Consider the following 22,808-nt stretch of genomic DNA (forward strand, 5'->3'; position numbering starts at 1 on the left):
GGCCTGATACCAGATAACTTTGAGTCTTCACGTCCCCGGGACTCTAAGAGAACAGGTGGCTTAGATGGGGACTAATGACCAAGAAGTGACATGCTGGGAAGCTGACCTGGACCCCTGACCTCAGATTAGGACACAGCAAGCCCACCTCACTCTTCTTTTAGGGAAACGAGGTTGATTGATCGCTGAGCTAGGCGTTTCCACAGCTAAGTCTCGCCTATGAGAAGGAGCATGGCTTTTCTGTCCCCTTTGTTCCACGGGACAAGTTATGCCAACTCTTCACCTTCCGAGGGCTGTTGTGTATCCCCTCCCGTCACCCTTGCCAACTCCTGCAGCATTTTGAGGGAACGTGCTGTCTAACTGCTCACTCCACTTCCCCCCACTTCTCCCCACAAACAGCCAGGGTTGTGCTGGATTCTGTACAAGCAGCAAATACGTGTTTTCAGTGGATTGTGTGGCAGTTTTCACACAGGCCCCCTTTCTTCTTCCCGGCTTCCATGCGACCTTTCTGGGCCTCCTTGTCGCTCAGCCCTGCCAGGAGGAAAAGCAAACTATCTGAGAGCTCTTCCCCTCTCAGGGCTGGGCTTGATCAATAGACCAACCGCCCCAAAAGATCTGACCATCCTGCCCCCCCTCACAGGGTGGAAAGGCGTCATGCACGCCCGTAAGCACTTCAGCACCAGGCCTTCAGACTTGTTGCTTCTCCTCCACAAACTAGTTCTCTTTGACACCCAAGGGAGCATGTGATGGCAGCTTCATCTGGGTTTGTGGAGAGGCCCAAAGCACGCGTGGTTAAGCAGGTCAGAGTGGGCCCCGGAGCGGCCCTCGGGGAGACGTAGCATCGGCTCTTCCAGGACGAACGTGGAGACCCAGGCTGTTACGAGAGGGATCTGGGTGCCCCGGCTCAGCCCAGCAGCAAGGCTGCGCGAGCCACGGCTGCAGGAGGGGCCGGCTCTTAAGGAAGCCGTGCAGGGCGAGGCTCAACATCGTCACAGGCGCTCTGGGGGACGCGTGTGCCGTGAGGGCCTTTAGCGTGACGATCAGGACCATCTTTGCAAAGAAGCCGTCATGGCGAGCAACGCCGTGCATGGAGCCCAAATGCCAGATTTGAAGAGCTGATTTTTACAAAGATGAAGTGTTTTCAATAAAGGGAAAAAAATTAATATATTTTCTCAGAATAACGAGGGAATACACGCAAGCAAGACTACCCTCATTGAGAATTGCGTTATGATGAGCACAGGGCCTTGCGGTCAGTTTCCTCACACTTTTTTCACAACGTGTATTATTTGCATGAGGTGAGAAGATCCTCACGTTTCCAGGGACGCCCGATTGCTTTGCTTTCTGTGTGGAGCCCCCGCATTGGCACACGGCCCCTCCCTCCGGGCACGGCCCGTGCGGACTGGGAAGGAGCCCACACCGTGTGCTCAGGTGGTGGAAAGCTGCTCATTTCTGGTCACAGCTCAGGTCTCGGTCCAGCAATTAGAAAGTAGAGCCCAGGGTCATAACCCAGACCCTTCCACTTCATTGCAAGTTCAAGCTTTTCTCCCCCTTCCCTGGGCCTTGCTGGGAGGTGGGAGCGGGGGGAGTTCAGCTTCTTTTTTGTTCTCTGGCCTCCTTCACAGAGCAGGGGTCGAGGGTCCCAGGTCCTGCGGGCGGCTCTGGGGAGGTTCTGCAGCCTTGGTCTCCTGGGCAAGGCAGTGTCTCTGTGTCCCCGGCCTCTCTTTCTCATAAGAGCTGCTCTGGTGGCCTCTTCAGACACCACCCTCCGTGGCTGTCTCCTCAGTGTTCCCCCCACCCCGGCCCAGGCCCTTGCGCTTTTCTGGCCGGTGTAGACCTCTTGCTAAGGCTGCCCACACCCAGGCATCCTTGCAAACCCCCTCTGCCCACCTTGGGCACCAGCCGCCCATCCTGTTCCTCAGCTGTAGTGGCGGGAAGGGCTGGGTTCCAGGACTGCCCCACGGATGCCCTCTGGCAAACCCCCGTTCCCGTCTGGCACGGAGTTGGTGGCTGGTGGGATCAGGCCCTGAGCTGAAGCCCAGACGGGGGTCCCCGGCTCTAGACCTCGTGACACGCCGGGCTCTGCAGGACGAGCGGGAACAGGGTGTCAGAGAATCTACTGTTGACTCAGTGGAACCATCCACCTTTGCTTTATGGCTCTGTCTACCAGACGAGGAAAATCTTGTTGCTGGGGGCTGCCGGGGGGTTAGAGCATTGGGTCTCCTCCTCACGAAGGGTCTCCGAGTAAAGGAGAGGAGCAGGCAGCCACGGGAGGAAGCTTGGAGAGGGTGGTCTGACATGGACGTCCGTGAGGCCCGCGTGGTTGACTTGGGGACGTGCTGTCCCACACACAGCGTAAGACGCGAGGGATGCAGTCGCATGATCGCATGACGAAGCCCCCTCTCCTGGGGTGTCTGTTCTCTGGGCCACACTTGTCTCTGCCTCTGTTTTTTCAAGCAGAGCCTCAGTGTCACCGAGCAAGTTACCGTTTCCCTAAATCCTCCCCATCTATCGGCTCCTCTGTCTCTTGTAGACGGTGTGACGCGCTGGCCTGTTTTGCACACACAGGAAGGGGGCGGGGACAGGAGTGCCCGGTATGGAGCCGTCCTGGCCCCGCACAGCCCTCTGCACCTTGACAAGAAGCCAGGCTATGGGGGGTCATTCTTACAGGTTCTGGAAACGCTAATGTGGCCCAGGGGCTCTGCTGGTCCCCGTGAGGGATGATAAAGTAGCTCCACTGCCCTCGAGGCTGGGGTGTGGTTTGTTGACTGAGGTTTGGTTTACAGTTCCTTCCCCAAGGCCAATGGTGAAATGGCCCTGTACATGGTGTTGCCAGGCCCGAGGCAAGCCTCTGGGTGGTGGTCACAGCTGCCCGGGAGCCCAGTGGTCGGCACTGACCACCCCCGTGTGAAGGGGATGTGCATTCCAGGCTCCAGACGCACGCGGTTTGGAGATGTGAGGGCAGTCGGAAGCTGCAAGGTCTGGGGTCCATGCTCGGTCTGTTTGCCACCAGCCTGAGCTAAGGTCCCTTTAACAGCCAGGACCAGCCAGCTGGCCCCTGGGGAGAGCCTGCAGGCCAGGCCACTCTTCAGAGTGACAGCAAGCCTGGCTGTGGTCATAACCACCTCTGTCCGTCCATCCATGTCCGTGACAGGTGGAGGCGGGGCCTCAGGGCTGGCTCCCGCGTGCTTCTGCCTCGTCCAGACGCAGCACCTCTGTGGGGACTGGACTTTTGGTCCAAGTCCAGAGCTGGCCCCGGGGCACTGCTGCATCTCTGATGTACAGTTGTTAGTGGGGTGCCTGCTTCCTCATCCAGGCTCTGGGGCGGCTGCCCTGCAGCCTGGACCTGGCTCTGCAGCCACTAGGGTGCCAGGTACCGATGCCCACCGTGGCACCATGGCCGGGCCCCCAGTGGGAGCCAAGCCCAAGCATGCACACACATGCACACACATGCACACTCATGAGAACACACAGACACACACACACACAGAGCGATGCTCAATCCTTCTTTCCTCCCTTCCCCTGGGAAGGAGAGACCCTGGGACCTTCTCAACTGTGTTGCACAGACAGGAGCTCCAGGTCAAGCAATCCCTTCCAGACCCTTCCAGGGTCTCCTTGGTGAATTTACCTATTTGTGAGGCTGGTGTGTTTAGGTGGCTTGGTGTTTCTACTAATCCTTGGTCCTAACACCGCAGTTAATCTTGCTGTCCGTCACTGCCCGCAGACGTCTGAGGCTATGCAACGTCTCTGAATAAGATGAAGCCTAAGTCTGTTTTCATATCTGGAGTCAGGTTGTTGCCACTTTCCCCTCCCTCCTCCCAGACAGTCACTGTCTACACAGTCAAAGCACTGTGCAGGCCACCCATGGGGGCCAGGGTCCACTTCAATGATGGGCAAACAACGGTAACGGGAAGTCTGGCCAGCATGGACCCCCAGCCCCTGTTGGGACAGAGCTCAGGGTGGCCCATCACGGCCACTGGCTGTTGAAGCCTACGGAAGCCTGGCCCTGCTGCCCGCGTTGGCCCCCCTGTCAGGGAGACCTGAGTGCCGTCCATCGTGACCCACGTGGCCTGGTCCAGGATGCGTGCGTGGCCAAGTGCTCCGTGGATAGCACTGTGCAGGCTCAGATGGGGTTGCCAGGACCTCGCCATGAGGTCGCAGCGGAGGCGTGGTCAGCACCACAGTCGGCACAGCTTCCCGTGGGATGCACCGTGTGCACCGCCACTCCGAATTCTCCAAGCCACTGTTTGTCCTTGTTCAGTTTTACAAACTGACAGGACAAACGGATGCTAACGACAGTTGTTTTGGCCCCGCAGATAAAAGCAGAGAGCACAGCCGGGCACCCTGCCCTCCGGCCCTGATGCTGCACGGGGAGACGAAGAGCCCGGCGGGGGACAGACCAGCCAAGGTCAGTGGGCTGTGAAGACGGGAAACCCTGGGCTGGGGGCTGCGGGGCCCGCACGGCCTTTGCCCCTGTTTTCCCACCTGGCTCTCGGCAGTGGTGCTTTGCGGTCCCCTGTGTGGAACAGGGCCGGATCCAGCAGGACAGCTCCAGAGCCCTGAGGAAGGGAAGGTGCATCTGGGAGCCGGGCAGAAGCAGCCTGGCCTTCCCTTCCTGGTCTGGGTCCGCCGTCCTCACATCTCAGCAGGCACGGGCACGCGGGCAGCCAGGCTATGCAGTTGGACGCCCCTCAGGCGAGGCTGCGGTCTGCGTTTGGTTTCACTGTTATAGGAAAACCAGCACGTTTGTGTTTTCTGAACACATTAGAATCTCAGGTTCTTCCCTTTGCTCGTTTACCAAACGGCATTTTATAGACTGTGAAGGTGTTGGGTGCATTTCTCTTCCCACGGATAACCCAAGAGATCAGCTTTTATTGCTGCTTTTGAAGTCACAAATGGCTCTTGACTTGCTCTGATCTGTCAGATACACTGCTGGCCTCTGGTCTGCCCCAGTGTCGTGTGAACATTCTCTCTTCCTTTGCTGTTACCAGGTGTGTCTCTGCCTCAGCCTGTTACGTCCCCATTCCCGCGGTTGTCCTGCCAGCTCCCCGTTAGTGACATCCCTGGGCACACTCAGCTGTGGTCCACGCCTTCCTCCCCATCATTAGTGCCGATGCTAAATGGTATAAATGGATCACGAACGCTAGTGTAAATTAAACTGTTGCTCCCTGATGTAGGATTTCTCTGTAAGAGATTAACATCTGTGTCAGAATTACATATTTATTAAACAGATCGTCTTTCTTCTGTTTTAACTACTTTCTTTATCTCTGGGCTCTGTGCCTCTAATTCACTTTTATGACTTCAGTGTGGAAGGGGAGTTTTATTCCATGATTAGCCATTTTTACCACCAACAGGAAATCATAACCAGCGTGCATCTCAAGAAGACGACCTTGGTAATTAGTGAGAATTACCAAGAGAGCCCCAGCTTTGCCAAATTTAAGTGTTAGTCCCCATCAGAAATCATGTCCCACCGTATTTACTTGAATAATTAGTGGGGGAAATCTACTACTCAGAGGCCTCTCATTAGGTTTCATTCTTCAATTAGCTTCATAATGAAAATCTCTCCTCGTTTTTCTAATTGGATTAGTAATGTAAACTCTGGTCTTGATATACACATGTATTTCTAACACAACTGTTTCTGAATACTCCCAGTTATGTTATATTCTCATAGGAAACAAAGACATTTTCTACTACCCCAAAATTCTACAAAAAGATTGTTCTTCAACTTATGAACTTAGGGATAATTACGTAAATTACAAATCATTTAGTCAGTGTAATTATACGTCACAGTGAATGAAGGGCCCCAGGAAGACCCCAGTAAGACACCAGGATGGACAGGCGTGAAAGAGATCACCCCTCATGTCATGGATCTTACCTGTCTAACCTTTAATTGATGCGGTTCCCCGTGGTCCTTGCCCAGAGGCCGCGCTGGACCTGGTCCAGATGATCTTTTCATCCCGGCCCTTCCCGTCCGTCCTCTGCCTGGCTCTGCTGGCACTGGCCGTTCTCTCCTGCTGTCGTGGGCCCTACTCCCGAGTGAGCAGGAGGCAGGTTCACTCCGTTGCCTGTGGTTTTGCCGGAGTTCACGTGACTTGTTTGGGGGTTTTTCCTACCCTTATAGACCCTTGGTGATCTTTTCACTTTATATTTGAATTTGATGTTTCAGCGCTCTCATAAAGTAACACTTTCCTTGCTAACGATTCTGTTTCAAAGGAGGTTGGGACGGTGGGAATGAGTACTGGTCCCAGTATGGCCCTCGGGGGCCCTGGAACAAGCCTGTGGGCTTTTGGTGCAACTGCCCTGTCCTTGTGCAGCCGGCCTGGCAGCGGTGCCCACGTGGGGCGTGGCAGCGTTGGCGTCCTTGACTTTGAATCATTCCCACAAATGGCTAACCGTTTCCTCACCCACACTACCTCGTAAAGCACTGACACTGACGATGGTAGAAACAGATCCTCAAATTTTAGGATGACATTTAATTTCTTTTTAAACGAATCTAGAGCTTTAATTGCTCCTGACAATTAAATTAATTCTCAACTCAGAACCTGGTCGCTGCTTTGAATAATGCACTGGTATCTTTTAATCTCACCTGATTTTGTGAAAGAGAACACAGTCCTTATTATACTATTCTAAATTTGAGATTAAAACCATGGAAACGCTGGTAGAAGAAAAAAAAAGTATTTCCTCACCACGAGAATTTATTGTGCTCACTATGGTTTCATTTCTTTCTTATAGCTGCTCCAAAATTGAGATGGCACTGACTTTTAAAAAAAAAATTCCTCATGGTGATTTTTCAGTTCCACCTGTAGGAGTTTGGTTCTGTTTCCCTTTGTTTAAGAAAATCTGATACATGTCGTACATCAGTGCAGCTAAATAAGTTAATCTGAATCTTGGATCCATGTTTATGTTGGCGTCATAATTGCCCATGTTTTCTAATCTCAAACAACTTTTGTTTCTCTCCAGATTCTGTCCATAATGAACAATGATCAAGTGTCCCAGCCATAGGTTTTGTTTTTTTTTTTAACTTTAGGGAATAATCTTCATTTTCTTCTGGGTGATGTCATATTCAAACATTCTTTATTTTCTACATGAAGACAGAGACAGAGTGATTTTCAAACCCAACTGTGAACCACAGTCACCTGCACAATGTAGAACACGCCCTGAACTCGGCCCTCACATGGATGCTCTAGAAGGAGGTGGGGGGAGTCACTGGAGCAAGGGAACACTGCAAGGACACAGGCTTGTCACTTCCCCTGCCTTCAAGGGACCAGACGGGCCAGCCCAGCCGCACCTGGGACCCTCACCGCTCCAAGGTTCCCTGCCACTGAAGGCAGTGTTTGGCGGTAGAGTAACTCCAGCCCCTGGGTCAGCCCATCTCCAGAGACAAATCCAGTGGGAATTTCTGCCCCCAAGACACTAAGGCATCCAGAAGCAAACTCTCAGCCACCACCGCCTGTGTCTGCTTCTACAAAAGCAGGCAGCTGAGCCAATTTGAGATAATTAGAGGGAAGCCTTAGTCTGAGTCACTCAACACGGTCAGTGGTGCCATTACTTCTAAATTCTCACGTGACTGCCGGGTCCCATTAGCTGGCTCTACTGAGCAGGTCATTATCTAATAGCCACTGTGGGCAGGTCTGTCTGCAGGAGACTTGTTATTCTTTACTCGGTTGCCTGTAATTGAAGAGGACTGTTTAAATTTTTTTTTTTTAAGTGCTCTCCTTCTCTCTCTACTGAAAGGAGGCTCCATCGATCCTAGTGACAGGCGAAGACAGTGCGGCCAAAGGCACGAGACCCGTGGCCTCCACCCCGGTGCCCGGATCCCCCTGGTAAGATGCCCGGAGGCTGGGAGCTGTGGGAAAGAGCCCTGTCTGATCCAGCATTTGCTTGTTGTCACGAAAGAGAAATGCATACTCCATCGGTAATGCTGTTTTAAAAAATTAATTTGCAACTCCTGGCAGGTAGCGCTTCACACTGTTGTCACCTTCTGCGGAAAAATAGCATTTAAGTGATAAGTTACCCTGCTCGAATATATTTGCAAATATGTATTAAAATAGTAATGTTGTTGCATATATATCAGTGAAAGGCAGTGTCTGAAGAAACGGCAGCACACCTTGAGCTTCAAAGGCCTTTCCCTCTACTCCAAAAAAAGCGTAACTGAATAGATGTTAATTAAAGATGTGTCTGGCTCTCTGCAGCTGCCCTGTGAGGATTCCTGATCTTTGAGTACGCCACACTCAAAGCGCCCTCCACGAGGGAGCCACTGACTTTGATTTTTTTAAATGTCCTTTTATAATGGAGTAATTTGGAAGCAGAAAAAAAGGTTATTATAGTAAAATTAGTTTTAAAACCTGAAGATTAGATTGCAGGATACAGTCAGAAGGAACAGCTAATTTAGAGAACAGAAGTAGAACCATTGGCATCGCTTAATGTATCATCAGGGCGGCAGCAGCAGCCGACCGTGGTCCCCGGCCGTGGCATTCGCCCTGCATGGTGTCCTGAGTGATTTCCGGCACCTGTCCTGCCCTGCGGCCCTGCCCTGGTCACCTGCTCACGGCGAGAACCTGTGCTCTTAACTGGACAGACAGGGCACCCGCTCCTCTGGCCGGTCAATGGTCGGTGTCGCCGGCACCCGGGGGCCTCCCGCCCTCTGCCTTCAGCTAAAATGCTTGGCACCCTGGGGAGGCCTCACGGGTCGGGGCTCCCTATGCTAACACTTAGTGACACAGCGTTTCCAACGCCTACAGAGTGGCCTGCAATTCAGTTGGTTTCTGACACCAATTCCTGGGTTAGCCAAAACCCCACAGGCTGAGAGCTCAGTCCCACCCCTCTTCCTTCAGACCCAGCCGGCTGCCGGCATCTCTGCCCAGCTGATTGCGAACTCAGGGCTTCCCACAACCTCCCTTCAGTTTGAGAATTTGCTAGAGCGACTCACAGAACTTAGAAGAGTGATTTACTTATGATAGCGGTTTTATTATAAGGACACAACACAGGGACAGCCAGGTGGAAGAGAGGCACAGGGCAAGGTGTGGGAGGGGTCTCGGGGCCCCCATTCCCTCTTGGGGGCATCACCCTCCCAGGACACCAATGTGGTCACCACGTTCAACCTCTCTGACCTGAAGGTGGTTTTATGGACGTCTCATTACTAGACACGCCCTCTCCCCTCCTGGAGAGCGTGAGGTGAGGCCACAAACCAAGCCTCTCATCACGTAGCGGGTCCTTCCGGGCCCAGCGCCGTCCCCCAAGGGTCACCGCATGGGGCGTGGGCGCAAACTCGAGTGTGCTCAGAGGGGCTCCTTATGAGTAAAAAAGATGCTCAATCACTTAGCTAATTCCAAGGGCTTTAGGAGCTTGGTGCCAGGAACCGAATGGGGGACAAAACAAAATTAAACCATTTATTTTTTATGACGCCACGAAGGCTGTTTGGGGTCTTCTGTAACCGGACTCCTCACGTGTGTTTCTAAGGCAACCGCACTTTGCCGCAAATCGTACTGGGGGTGAGGATAAATTCAGCGCGGGTGCGTGGCCCTGTTACTGTGTACGTGATGCTGCCCTTGGGGATTATAACTGGGGAGAAGACATGACCTTGGGCCCTAGAAGCTTCTAACTGTGGAAGCTGTGGTTTCGATTCCTCCATAATACTGTGTTACAGCACAAAATGCTTCCTGGGATCCTGAAGTCACACCGTCCTCGGCTGCCCCTCCCCCTCTGTGTGGGTCCTTTGCCTTGAATTATTCATCAGGCTTCCAGCCCGAGTGGCAGCCATGGAGGGAGCCATCCTCTCCTGACTCACAGGACAGGGAGGCTGGTGGCTCAGGCTGTCACACTGCACGAGGAAGTCGTGCCGCAGGGCATGCGTGTCCAGGCCGCGGTCCGGACTTTGAGACGAGGCCGTGGTGTGCTTTCTGAGGGGGAATTAGGCCGGCCGGCTGGACCTGGGCATCTTTCCCACCTCTGCTCCCCTATTTCCCTGCCTTCCTGACTCAGTCCCAGCTGAGCGAGGCTGCCTGGCCTCACTGAGCAGCCCGGGGTAAAGGGTGCCGGTGTATAAAAAACCCCACTCCTGGGAGGCTGGGTCTGGGCATCCCCTGAAAAGTGGAAGAGGGACCTGGACCTTGCAGGGAGCAGGGGGGCGTAGGGGCAGCACCAGACCGGCTTCTCCTGCAGCCTCCCTCCCTCTCAACTGGGGGAGGCTGTGTGCAGCGTGGTCCGACGCGTCCTTAACCTTGGTGTTGCACCCACGTAAGCCTTGGTGAGGACACACCCTGTGTGACCGCAATCTGCCTCTGGGAAGAGCTCTTCCGCCCTGGGGGCTGCACCTGTTGCACCCAGTGAGCTCGGGTCACCCACCACGACCCCGTCCAGGGAGTGGGCTAGTCGTCAGTCTGCGCCTGGGGTCAACCAGGTCCTCAGGAGGCGAAGGACAGAGAGACCTCCTGGAGGTGCGGGAGGCCAAGACGCTGGCTCCTCCACCGGCCGTCCCCGCCGGCCATCGCAGGCCAGGAAGCTTGAGTTCGCCCACGTGTGTAAGGAAGCCCTCACCCAGACCGAGAACGTGCCAGGGACCCGCTGCCTTTAACTCTCTGGTAAGCAGGGATTCACAGTGGGGCGTCCACACGACAGTGCACTGGGGAGACTGGGGGAGGTGACTGGGTCTGTAAGACGTGAGTCCAGGGATCCCGGCGGGTCCCCAGGCGCTGTCAGAGGCTGCAGTGACCAGAGGAGTGGGCAGGGCCGCGGGGGAGCTCGGCTGTCTCCACCGAGTGGGTCTCTACTTCTCATGGCCGAGCGCCCGGAGTGCCTCTCCATGTCCGAAGTCACTGGGTTCTTCCCTTGGTGGTGCGTCCTCTCCATGGAAGTCCCCAGCCGGTCAAACTCCGGGCCCGCTCCCGCCCAGCCGACCCCCATCTTGCCCTCTTAGGCTGGCAGGGAAGCCAGCGCTCAAACCTCCCTGCAGTGAGAGACCCCCGGGTTGAGGAAGCTGGACTCTGCAGCGGGTCCCCGGCACATTCTCTGCCTGGTTGAGGGCAGCGGCTGGTTGATGTGACAGCAGAGGAGGAAACACTGTTACTGTCCCCAAAGGCGGATTCTCCTGGACGCCCTGGCCTGTAGTCGAGATGGAGCCGCCCGGAAGGCGTTTGTTCTGTGAAGATGGCCTGGGGTCCTGGACGAGATGTGAGAACAAGCCTCCTGTGGGGGTCACGCTCTCCGCAGGGCTGCCTGATGCTTCTGTGCTGTCCCCTGTCTCCACCACTTGAAAATGGGACCATAAGTTCACGGTCAATGACTGAGGGCTGCCAGGCAGCATCTTTCAGGAGCTTCACAAAGAAGTTAAAGCAAGTGGGGCCTTCAGGGGCACAGGTGGATCCCCGCCTCCAGGCAACTCCCACGCTGCCAGGGTCTTGGGGCCCTTCCAGGCGCCCGTGTCCCAAGCTGGGAGCTGAGGACCCGCGGGTGCTTCCCCGGTACACGCGAGGCGTTCCTGTGTCTGGCCACTGCCCTCATCTCCAGCCGGCAGGTTATCGGGTCACTAAACGCACATTGGTGTCGGTGGGCGCGGCAGCCGGAGGTGCCCGAGCTGGAGACCAGGCTTAGAGGATGAACAAAAACGCGCCGGTGTGTCCTCTGCTCTCAAGACCCCCCTAAGCCTTGACCTCACTCCTGACACAGGTTGTGAGGTCCATCCACATGGAGTGGTTCTGCAGCACCGGCTGGGTGTCCCGCAGGTCAGCCCACCTGACACTGTCAGACCCCACGTTCAGGGCTCAGACCCACAAGACTGTACCCCCTCTTCAGATGCCGAGTGAAGGTCCAGGTTGTCGCCTGTGCTTCTGACCGACCGGCTATAAATCAAGATTCGAAGCACCTCCTTCTGTGCTCAGTTAATTCGCTAGAGCGACTCACAGAGCTCAGGAAGACCGTCTACTTACTAGGTCATCGGTGGTTATAAAAGGGTACAACTGGGGAACAGCCAGATGGACGAGCTGCGCAGGGTGAGGTAAGAGGAAGGGGCTCAGGGCTTCCATGGCCCCTCCAGGCATCATACTCCCCAAGTGTCACATGTTCCCCAACCTGGAAGCTCTCAGTGCTTGTGGGGTTTTAGGGGGGCTTCATTCCATAGGCATGATTGATTAAATCATTGATCGGTGGTGACTGACTCAACCTCCAGCCCCTCTCCCCTCCCCAGAGGTTGGGGAGGGGACAGAAATTTCCCACCTTCTAATCACAGGCTTGGTCCCCTGGCCACCAGCCCCCTTCCTTAGGGACCTTCCCAGAGTCCCTCACTGACATAACCTCGGGCGTGGAGGAAGGAGCCTGGGATGTGAGTAAGAAGACGCTCCTTCCACCTCCATCCCTCCTCCCTCCTCACTTGGGAAGAGTTTAGGAGCTCTGTGCAGAAACGGGGACGGGGACCAAATATACATGTCTGAGCATAAATCACAATATCCCAGGAGGGAGAGTGGGAGCGAGGTTTCTACTCTTTCCCTCGAATCTTCGTGTCTGCGGGCCCCAGTGTGCCTCACCCAACCTGCCCCGTGAAGCCGGGGCTGCTCAGTCCTTCCAGGTCAGCCCCTTCCCAGGAACAAAGGTGGGCAGAATGAGGAGAGGACCAGAGAGCAAAGGACACAGAGGTGCTGCCTTTTCAGTTCAGAGACCTCAGCCCTGGGGATGTGACCCAGTGAATGTCCTGCCGATGGGACACTCCTCCTGGGACAGGGCACTTGGGGGCAAGCAACAGGTGGAGAGAGGGACCTACGTGTGTCTTTATCGGGGGTGGCAAGGCATGTACCCCTCTCCCCACTGGGCTGAGATGGATGCTTGGAGAGAGAAGCAAAGATGACTTCCATCTTGCAGAACCCATAAACATCTGGATTTGCAATGTGAAGGTGACTGCGGGGATCCTTTTGTACGACAAACCAGCAATCCCCGTTTCCATTTGCTAAAATCCAGATCTTCATATAATAGGGCTGCTAAGTATGGATGCTTTGTACCAGGCCTAACTAACTCTGGTGCACTAATTATGTCCTCTGGGATCTGCGGACAGATAAAGAGAAGAGGGAATATGGCAACCATCCAGAAATTATACAGCGTGATTAAAGCAGAGGAACGTATACATATTACTTAAAATGTGCATAAAACGATACATAAAATTAATTTTGCATGTCACAGCTGGCTTGGTCTAGTTGAGACCAACCGTAACAAGTGGATAAGCAGATTTCTCTTGGGGAATCATGTTTATTTACCTGGCCACCAGCTCTTTGCTTCAGTCCCACACGTGTCCCTACTGCACAGGAACTGGGTTTTTTGTAGCCTAGATATGAACATATGCCGTGCTAATTGTTGCCACTCCTCTATCTCCCAGGTAATAATCCCCTATTAAGTCCCTAATTAGCTCCACTCTTCCCTCGCTGGAGAGGCTCAGTGGGTGATGAAAGCAGGAGGTTGTGAATGTGTCCTACACTGTGGTCCTGGGCACTGGCTCTTCCCCGCTATGAAGGTGTGGTGTGGGCATCCGTGGACGCAGCCCCGGGCGCTTACAGAGTCAGTGCATCCCCGAGGCAACAAAGGTACAGCACAGACCCAACCAGCATCGAGAGAGAATTGGCCCAAGTCAATCCCCCAATGGAAAGCTTCTTTCTTAATAGCCAGGCTTGGAGCCAGAGGGGCAGGTACCCAGGAAACTGAGATACTGAACTGTGTCCACCTGATAAAGAACATCTGGGGCCTCGTGTCAGGGGGACTTTTTGGAGCCCATGTTTCCCTGTGTCTGAGTGTATCCGATTCTTCGGGGAAGGACACCTGCCCAGGTGAGCCGTCTGCCCTCAGCCCAGCATCAGGTGGAGGTGACATCTGTCCGCATCTGCCTGGGCTGAAAGCTGAAACCCTGTTGCTCTTCACCCCCCAGCAGCACAGGACGGGGCCCATTCCCCGCAGCCAGGGGCCGGGACACCTTCACTCACCTACTCCCAGCTGCTTCTTATTACCCAGGCCCTGCCCCCCGCCGACCAGAACCTTCTCATGTCCGGCAGGCCCCCGGCTCCAGGACCTCAGGACGCCCCCCAGAGCCAGTGGGAGGGCTGGCGTGTGCTGAGGCTGGTCTCTCGCAGCCTTTGGGGGGTTGGCCCGGGGCTGCTCTCTCTGCGCCCATGGATGCATGACCACCTCCCTGCCTCTGCGTCCGAGGCTGCCAGCTCCTCAGTAATTCTCGCCGAAATACCCTGTCCCCTGTGGGACGGAGTCACACGCCCCGGACTTGCCCACGTCGGCAGATCCTAGTTGACTGCGCCTTCTCAGCAAGCACGTCACTCCCCGGGTCCCTCAGCTGCTGCAGCGATGGCGGGGCCGTGTTTGGTGGGACCAGGTCTCATCTTTGAAAACCCAGAGTGCAGGTCTTTAGGGAAGAGGGAGGTGGTGGGGGAGGGTGGCCCGTCCCAGACATCACCTGCTGCCTTGCTTTCGGAAGGTCTTCCTGAATACTTAGTCCTTCCTCACCTTTGGGGTCTGTCCTGAGTCAGGGTCCCCAGAAGCAACACCCGGGACAGTGCTCTGGGTGCCTGTGAGTTACCAGTTACCTGAGGAGTGATTTCCAGGGAGGGGGCAGTGGGGACGCAGGGCAGGAGGGGGCTGGGCTAAGCGAGGATGTGGTCTCAGCTGGAGGCCACGCCTTGGGTGCCTTGGGCCATGAACACCTGGATTTGTCCCAGGCTTTCACCCCCTGGCTGTTAGGGGAGGCTGCCCCGGGGTGGGCATGGTCTCCAGGTGAGGCCGTGACCCACTGAGCACGATTATCCGGAGCCCAGGGCAGACCAGCTCAGGGAGCTGGGGGTGGGTGCGCCTGCCCGTAAGGTTGATCCACGGGGAGGGCACTGACCTGACCATGACTGGGGCCCTGGACTGAACTGGAAAATTAAGGGAAAAGAATAGAAGCTAGAATACAAGTCAGAGGGGATTTAAGAAATCACCTGGGGCTACAGCCTCGTCCACTCATCTTGTAAGAATGAGGGCACTGAGGCCCAGGAGAGTGAATTCACTGTCTGAGGTGTTGAGACACAGAGAGACAGAGCCGTCCTGGAGGGCAGGTCTCCACGCCCTTGGGCTCCTGGGTGCCCACCCCCAGTCCCCAGCTCCCCTCTGTGACTCTTAGAGGAGGGAATAGACCAGTCGGCTGTGGGCATGAGGCTGCTGGGGGCTGGGCTGTGAAGCCCAGATCTCTGGTGTGCGCGTGTTTGTGTGTGTATGGGTGGTGGGGACAGGATGACTTCCTGCCAGGACAGCGGTACCTGTCAGGTGTATCAGCTGCAGAACTTCGTTGTCCTACAAGTGAGGTCAGGGGTCCTGGGGTCCACACAGCAGCTCTTAAATTTTTAAGTGTATAGACAGGGATGCAGGGAGCCAAAGATGCTTCTAGAAGTTTTCACTCAGGCCAAGTGAAGTCAAACGTCATGAAAAAAAAAAAAATTCAAGCCAGACTGTTACAAACGTACCCTGGTGGCTGCCAGGAGCTTTGGTCTTGGAGCAATCTTTCCAGCCACAGCCCAGCCAAAGAAGGCTCCAGAAGCCTGCACGTGGGCAGGTGACTGGCTGCTTTTGTGCCCCAGACAAACCTGATTTGATGCGCTCAACAGGGAGGGAGGTGCCCGGGTGGGACCTGCCATCACCCCTGTGCTGCTGTTGGTCTGCTTGCCTCTTACTTGACATCACCTGCATTCTCATCCAGTTGAAGCTGGAAACAGCCTGCGTTCACAACAGACAACCGCCCCCAACCCTGCCCCATGGTCCCCAGAAGCTAACATGTGCTCAGTGTTGCCAAGAGCGCAGCTCCCAGACCCACCAGGAAGCTCTCCATCACCCACCGGAGCCATGTCCGAGAGGGAAGGGGCCACAGTCCCCAGCAGGGTTTATGGTCTGGTCCCTGCTAGCCCAGAATCCTGTTTGAGAGCTCACTCAGTGGCGGAATTGTACATAATCTACAGCACAGCATAATTATCTGCAGCTTTATACTCAATAAAAACGTCCTATGCCAGCTGAGTTCTGCACCAAAAGGCACGCAGCTTCCTCCAGGCCCCGAGAGGTTACCTGTCCCCTGCCTGGGCTCTCTGGGGCTGGGGCGGATCCAATCCATAGGCAGGGATCTTGCCCAGTTTGCCAGCGTTGCCCCTCGACTTCCAGCCCCTGTGGGCCCATGAGCCACCCAGCGTCTAATAAAGGCGGGACCCTCACGTCTTGCCTGAATTTTCCCACAGCGGTGAGCATGTCAGAGCAACACGAATCTCCATTCCAACCCCCGCCTGTGCAGATGATGGAACAAAGCCCACAGAGGGTGAGGGTGGCTCTCAAGATCACCTGAAGGTCAAGGGCAGGTCTAGAGCTGGAGGGTGCGTCCACCGAAGAGGCGGGTCGTGGCCTTCCACCTGGCTGACCAGGCCAGCAGGGGCCAATGCTGTGGGCACAGTGCTGGAGTCTGGGTCCCTGCTGGAGGGATGCAGGCCCGGATGCTGGCACCCAGGATGGAGAGGGGCCAAGGGTGAAGCGTGCTGGGTAGTCTACCACAGACTCAGAGACTTCATCCCCACAAATCTGTCATCTCATTGCTCTGGAGGTCAGAATCCAACACGGACCCCACGGAGCTGAATCCAGGTGTGGGCAGGGCTGGTTCCCTCCGGAAACTCCAGGCGACAATCTGTTCCAGGCCTTTCCGGCTTCTAGAAGCATCGGCATTCCTTAGCCCCTTCCTCTGACTTCAAGGCCAGCAGTGGAGCATCTTCCAATCTCTCTCTCCCCCTACCCACCCACCCCAGGTGTGTGCGTGTGTCTGCCTGTCTGTCTGTCTTCTGCTTCTGTCCTCACACCTTCTCTGACTCGGACCCCCCCCCTTCTCTTATGAGGACCCTCTGATGACACTGAACCCACCTGGACAGTCCAGGCTACTCTCCCCATCTCAAGATACTAACAATCACATCTGCAAGGTCTCTTTTGCTATGTAAGGTAACATTCAGAGGTTCTAGGGAGTCAGATGTGGACCTCTTTGGGGCCATTATTCGGTCCACCGCTCCCATGAACCTGGCCTGGCCAGGTAGTAAATCAGACAGACCAACTCAAGGTCATTTCTACAAAGGGACCTGGTCTGTACAGAGTTTCCCTAACATGAGGCTCAGCCCCTGAACCCTCTGTCCGGCCTATGGGAAGTGGCCGGCTGGGCTGAGCATGGAGATTCAAGGGTGGAAATGATTTTCTCTGTGGGAAGCAGAGTGGCTTGTGCTGGCTCAGATCCAGAGAGAGGGCAGACACCCATGTGTGTCTGTCTGGTAAGGCCGGAGCCGGTTGCCGGGAGCCCAGGCACTGCCCAGAGGTGTCCCTGATCAGTCTCCCGCCAGAGAGAAATCAAAGATCAGAGGGTTTCAGGTCACGTGGACTTGTCCTGCCCATTCCCGCAGCTTCTGAGGAGCCCGAGGAGAGTCCTGGAGCTTTCAGGGCCCTCAGAGGTCACTGGGGGAAGCTGAGGTCCAGGAAGGGGAGAGGATTCCTCTTGCCCAAGAGGAATCTTCTGGAAGGCCCAGACCAGAAACAGGTACAGAGCTCATTTCTCTGCACCATCACAAGACTGGTCACAGGACACAGCCAGAGGCCAGTCTGGTGGCCTTAACTGGCCTTGTTTGTTGGGATACATTGAGGCCAAATCCGAATTTCTGTGTGCATTCCCACGTTACAGACATATTCCTTAGGAAGGAAGCTTTTCCTTTCTTTTGTTTTTCTTTTCTTCACTATTTTTCCTTTGTAATCTTTTTCTCCTCCCTGATAACCTTTCACAGATAAGAGGTCTTAAAATTGCATACTATTCCTTTCGGAGATTTTAGAATCCTACATGTGAAAACACAAAGCTTAAATCCTTGCTCTTCTAAAAACAAACCAGGACTGAGCTGAGGCTGAGGCTGCTAATTCAAGCAGCCCATGTGCTAGTTCTCTGCTGGAGAGGGGTGAGCTGCAGGCCTGTGTGGGCCTCCAGGGCCTGTGAACCCTGCCGCATGGGCGGCGCCCAGTCGGGGAGGTTTACCGGGCACCGCGCTCCATGTTACTCGGTCCCTGGATCCAGGGCCAGAGCAGGAATTCCGCTAAAAGGAGAGAGCTGGCCTACAGGAAGAGCTCAGACCTCCTGGGGTCCAGTTAAGCCTCTCACTTCTCTGAACTTTGGTGTCCTTACCGGTAAAACGAAGGTGAGGACAATGTCTGCCTGTGAATCAAATGAGACAGACAACATGTGAGAAATATCTGTAAATCACCCTAAAAGCCAGACATTGCTACTGTCATTCATACTTTGCGTAAATAACCTTTGCAAATGTGTGGATTTCAGCCCTGAAGGGCTTTTTGAGTTAGGGCTCATGCCAAGGGTCTTTGAGGGAAACTAAGAGGAGTTTCTCGATTCACACAGGTGTGTGGTCTGGACGGGCGATGACCGGGTTTTCTTCTTCAACCCGACAATGCAGCTGTCTGTCTGGGAGAAGCCGATGGACTTGAGAAACCGCGGGGACCTCAACAGGATCATCGAAGACCCTCCCCACAAGCGCAAGCTGGAGGCGGCAACAAGTAACTAAGAGACGGGCCCTGTGAACCCAGTTTTATAAGGGTCTAAACTGTACATTCCCAATGAGCATGAAAGGAAAGCACAATTTTCCTGGTTATGTTGGCAATTGATTTTGAAGGAATCGTGTTCCCTGTTTCAGAATTTAGTCATTAAGTTTTTATGGCGCTTTCTGCAGAAACACTGATCCTTCCAAGGGGACGGCTCTGGCTTTCTTTTTTTTTTTTAATTTAATTTAATTTATTTATTTTGTATACAGCAGGTTCTTATTAGTTATCTATTTTATACATGTTAGTGTATATATGTCAATCCCAATCTCCCAGTTCATCCCACCCCCTGCCCCCGCTTTCCCCCCTTGGTGTCCATATGTTTGTTCTCTACATCTGTGTCTCTATTTGTGCCTTGCAAACCGGTTCATCTGTACCATTTTTCTAGATTCCACATAAATGCATTAAAATACAATATTTGTTTTTCTCTTTCTGACTTACTTCACTCTGTATGACAGTCTCTAGGTCCATCTACATCTCTACAAATGACCCAATTTCATTCCTTTTTGTGGCTGACTAATATTCCGTTGTATATATGTGCCACATCTTCTTTATCCATTCGTCTGTCGATGGACCTTTAGGTTGCTTCCATGACCTGGCTATTGTAAATAGTGCTGCAGTGAACATTGGGGTGCATGTGTCTTTTTGAATTATGGTTTTCTCTGGGTATATGCCCAGTAGTGCGATTGCTGGGTCATATGGTAATTCTATTTTTAGTTTTTTAAGGAACCTCCATACTGTTCTCCATAGTGGCTGTATCAGTGTACATTCCCACCAACAGTGCAGGAGGGCTCCCTTCTCTCCGCACCCTCTCCAGCATTTGTTGTTTGTAGATTTTCTGATGATGCCCATTCTAACCGGTGCGAGGTGATACCTCATTGTAGTTTTGATTTGCATTTCTCTAATGACTTTTTTTTCACATAAAGTTACTAACCTGGGGAAGCCCTCTCATCTGTCAGCCACTCAAAACTTCCTTTCCAGCACAGACATTAGCCTGCATTTAACTTTTTTTTTTTTTTTTTTTTGCTTTTAAAATCTGTTTTCTACTATCAAATTAGTGTGTACTGGTTAAACATTTTAGAAAATGCAGAAAAGTCTCACCTTTCAAGCTCATCCATGGTGGTCATTTTGATGTACTAATTCCTTTTTTTTTTTTTCTCCAGCATTTAGTTTTTGTTCCAAATGTCATAGGAACGCCCCTTGAGACCACATGTCACGAATGGGAGCACGTAACCCTTCCCCCTCACACACCCACTTCAGAGCTTTGTATGAAATCCATCCGTTCTTTATTTGAAGGGATGCTTGATTTCAGTGGAAGTGCATGTGGAGAGGAGAAGGATTCTTCTCAGCTATAGAGGAATCGGATGCTTGCAGAGTGGTAACTGTTCCCGATGATGCCCCAGCAAATCTCGTTTCCCCAAGAGTCAGAGGAGAGCACTTAACATTTTCAGAAAGGATCCTTTCCGATTAGATCTCATACATTTTTAATCAGCTGCTGTGTTGGCAAAGGCCCACTCCCTGAGCACGGGGGTTAAAATAGTACTGGCTTCACTGGGGAAACTTGAGATCAGCAGTTCTCCCTGACTGACCCGCAGAGCTTGGCTGAAAGGCCAGGAAATAGGATCTTGACCCCTTGAAGAAGTGTTTGTTTTATTTTTGTGGGTGTTTTATTGGGTTTGCAGTGATAGTTTTGATTCTGCCTCAGGTGGGGCTAACACAGATGACAGAGACCAGCCCCCATGTTTAGTCAGAGCCAGAGGTATTTGAATGGAAACTTAGGAAAAGGTATCATAAAAGTTTTAACATTTTTATCAGTGCTAAGAGACATGGGAAAGATTGCTCTTGCAAAGCTGGTAGCAGTTTGCTAGGATGGAGAGATTGACACGGTTAATAGTCCCCCTCACTTAAGATAAAGAGTACATCCCCGTGCCCGCCACCCCACCCGCTGCCGGGAGTCAACTCAGGTCAGCTGATGTGGAGAAAAAGGAACGTTCTAGGTGCACATCCAGCTGAGTCTGTAACACTGAGCTGTGCTCAGGGACAGTAAGAATTGGGTTTGTGATTTTGCTTCCTCCTTTGATTAAGTGGCATCCATTTTTAAAAGGGATGCTTTGCATGCTGAATGGAGGCTTGAACCAAAAACCCCTCACAGACAGCCATGTCCCAAGGCCCTCACTCTGGGGCAAGAGAGAACAGCACACCCTGGGAGGGGGTGTCCTGAGACCTACAAACCCCTCAAGGACAGTCGGGTGCAGTTTGTCATAGCCATGATGTTTATTTTCTTGGTAGACGCAAACAATGCAGGCAGATTCCTTGCTCCTTTCTTCAGCTATCATTCTTGGAGATAATTGGGTGCTGTTTCTTTTTTTTTCCCAAGGCCTGGAAGGAATGAGAAAGGAAGGCACTCATTAGCAGTCAGTATACAGTTGTTGGCCTGTTTCTCTCCTCTGGACCAAGTCGAGTCAGGGCTGCGAGAGCAGAGAGGGGTCTGCAGAGTCCCCCACTGGGTCTTCTGCCCTTTTGAGGCTTGTGAGGACTGTACGTGGAAGACAGCGTTAAAAGAGTAACAGGCATATTAGAAAAGCGAAGAGTTCATTTGAGCAAAAATCGATTCCAATCCCGCAGCACCAAACTGGAAGTGGTTAGAGCCTGGGCAGGCTGACCTAGTGAAGGCACAGAGGCAGAGAAAGGAAATTACCTGATGGGCGACAGGTAAAGCCCAGCCAGCTGCCAAGACTGGTCCTCCTTAGCGTTTCCATTGATTTGTAACCTTGAGGCTTCTACTGGCTTAGATGTTGGTCCAATGGCCTCCTTGTATAATTAATTGCAACAAGGACCTGAATTATCTGGGTCATAGATCATGGCTCCATTTCACTCTGCTGACCTGAATCTCATTTTACACTTAAAAAGGTGGAGAATAGAACCTTAAATCTAACAAACACAACCGGAAATACCTGATTCTCATAGATTTAACATATCAAGTCATTTTGTCTGCCACCTTTATAATGGCAGCCCCTTAACTACTCTATCTAGATAGATGGGTGATTATAAACTTACAAGCAGTTACAAAATGAGCTTTAACCTTACTTACTCTTATAAAAAGAGGAAGACACTGCCTTAAACCAGTGTATTTTAACCTGAATCTTAAAGATATGCAAATGACCTCAATTCTCAACTTGCTGTTGCAGAGTAGAATTGGCATTTAAATGCATTACTTCTAATTTCCTAAGAGCCACTCACCCCAATTGTTCTGTTTGCTGCGAAACAGGACAGGAAATATTTCTGGAGGACTAATTAGCAGTGAGCAGGCAGAGTTGATGACCTCAGGCCACCAGCAAGGGGCGTTTTTCCCTGGCTGGTCATCCATCGTGACTCATCCAGTGATTTGACCCTAATTATTATAAGAACCAGCTCTAGAAGAGATTGTTCTCAGTGTATAATTTTGTTTTTCACATTTTGTTCAAGTATGAGTCATTATAGATTTGAATATTAAAGCCTGTTTCTCGCCTGAAATGGAAGCATTAAACATTCCAGTTGATATTGATTATTTTTCAATAGGCAAATGAAATAAATGAATTTGACAAAATCGCTGCCACATTGAACTGCTAGTAGGTTTGAAGGGGTGTGTGTGTGTGTGTTTGTGTGTGTGTGTGTGTACTAGGAATGTCAGCTGTGGAAGGGGGAGCTAAGAGTGTCAGACAACTACGGGGAAAAGGATACAGAGATGCCCAAGTGCTAAGCGGTTCATCATTCAGCAGATAAGGGAAAAGTCCCCTTTTTTCCATTCTGTTTTCATTGCTGAGAGGTTCAGATGAAGGCCTGAATTATTTCCTAATTATCTTGCAGCACATCCAGATTTTTTTATGTCTCTAGCAGACACACTGTTAGTTGGGAATAAATGCCTGTTGAACTAACGTGAAATGAGAAGTACCAGCCTTCACCCCACATCCGTTCTATGTCCTGATGTTCTCGGGGCTGCTACAAGCACTTCAGTGTGGAGGGTACCATGCTCATGTGTGTTTTTCCGCCAGCTTCAGCATTTCTCAAATCTCTTAGAGGCTCAATTCTTCCATTGTATTTACCTGCAGCACCAAAGACCTCTCTTCTGAGCAATGGGTAGTGTAGACTGAAGGAAAACTAAAAGTTGTGAGTTAGTTTTATTCGGGGACCTACAGAGGACTATAAGCCAGGGAGAC

At 52.7% G+C, this 22,808-nt stretch overlaps 1 protein-coding gene across 1 annotated transcript in view; it reads left to right on the plus strand.

Moving 5' to 3' along the window:
- Positions 1-22,808, plus strand: part of TCERG1L (transcription elongation regulator 1 like) — a 190,794-nt gene that overhangs the window by 121,556 nt on the left and 46,430 nt on the right. The window contains exons 5-7 of the mRNA XM_061191852.1: positions 4,311-4,402; positions 7,729-7,817; positions 18,416-18,570. Of these exons, the coding sequence (XP_061047835.1) occupies positions 4,311-4,402; positions 7,729-7,817; positions 18,416-18,570 (336 nt within the window). The remainder of the gene's footprint in view (positions 1-4,310; positions 4,403-7,728; positions 7,818-18,415; positions 18,571-22,808) is intronic.

This window comes from Eubalaena glacialis, chromosome 1, assembly GCF_028564815.1.
Source record: "Eubalaena glacialis isolate mEubGla1 chromosome 1, mEubGla1.1.hap2.+ XY, whole genome shotgun sequence".
In the NCBI taxonomy this organism is placed as follows: Eukaryota; Metazoa; Chordata; class Mammalia; order Artiodactyla; family Balaenidae; genus Eubalaena; species Eubalaena glacialis.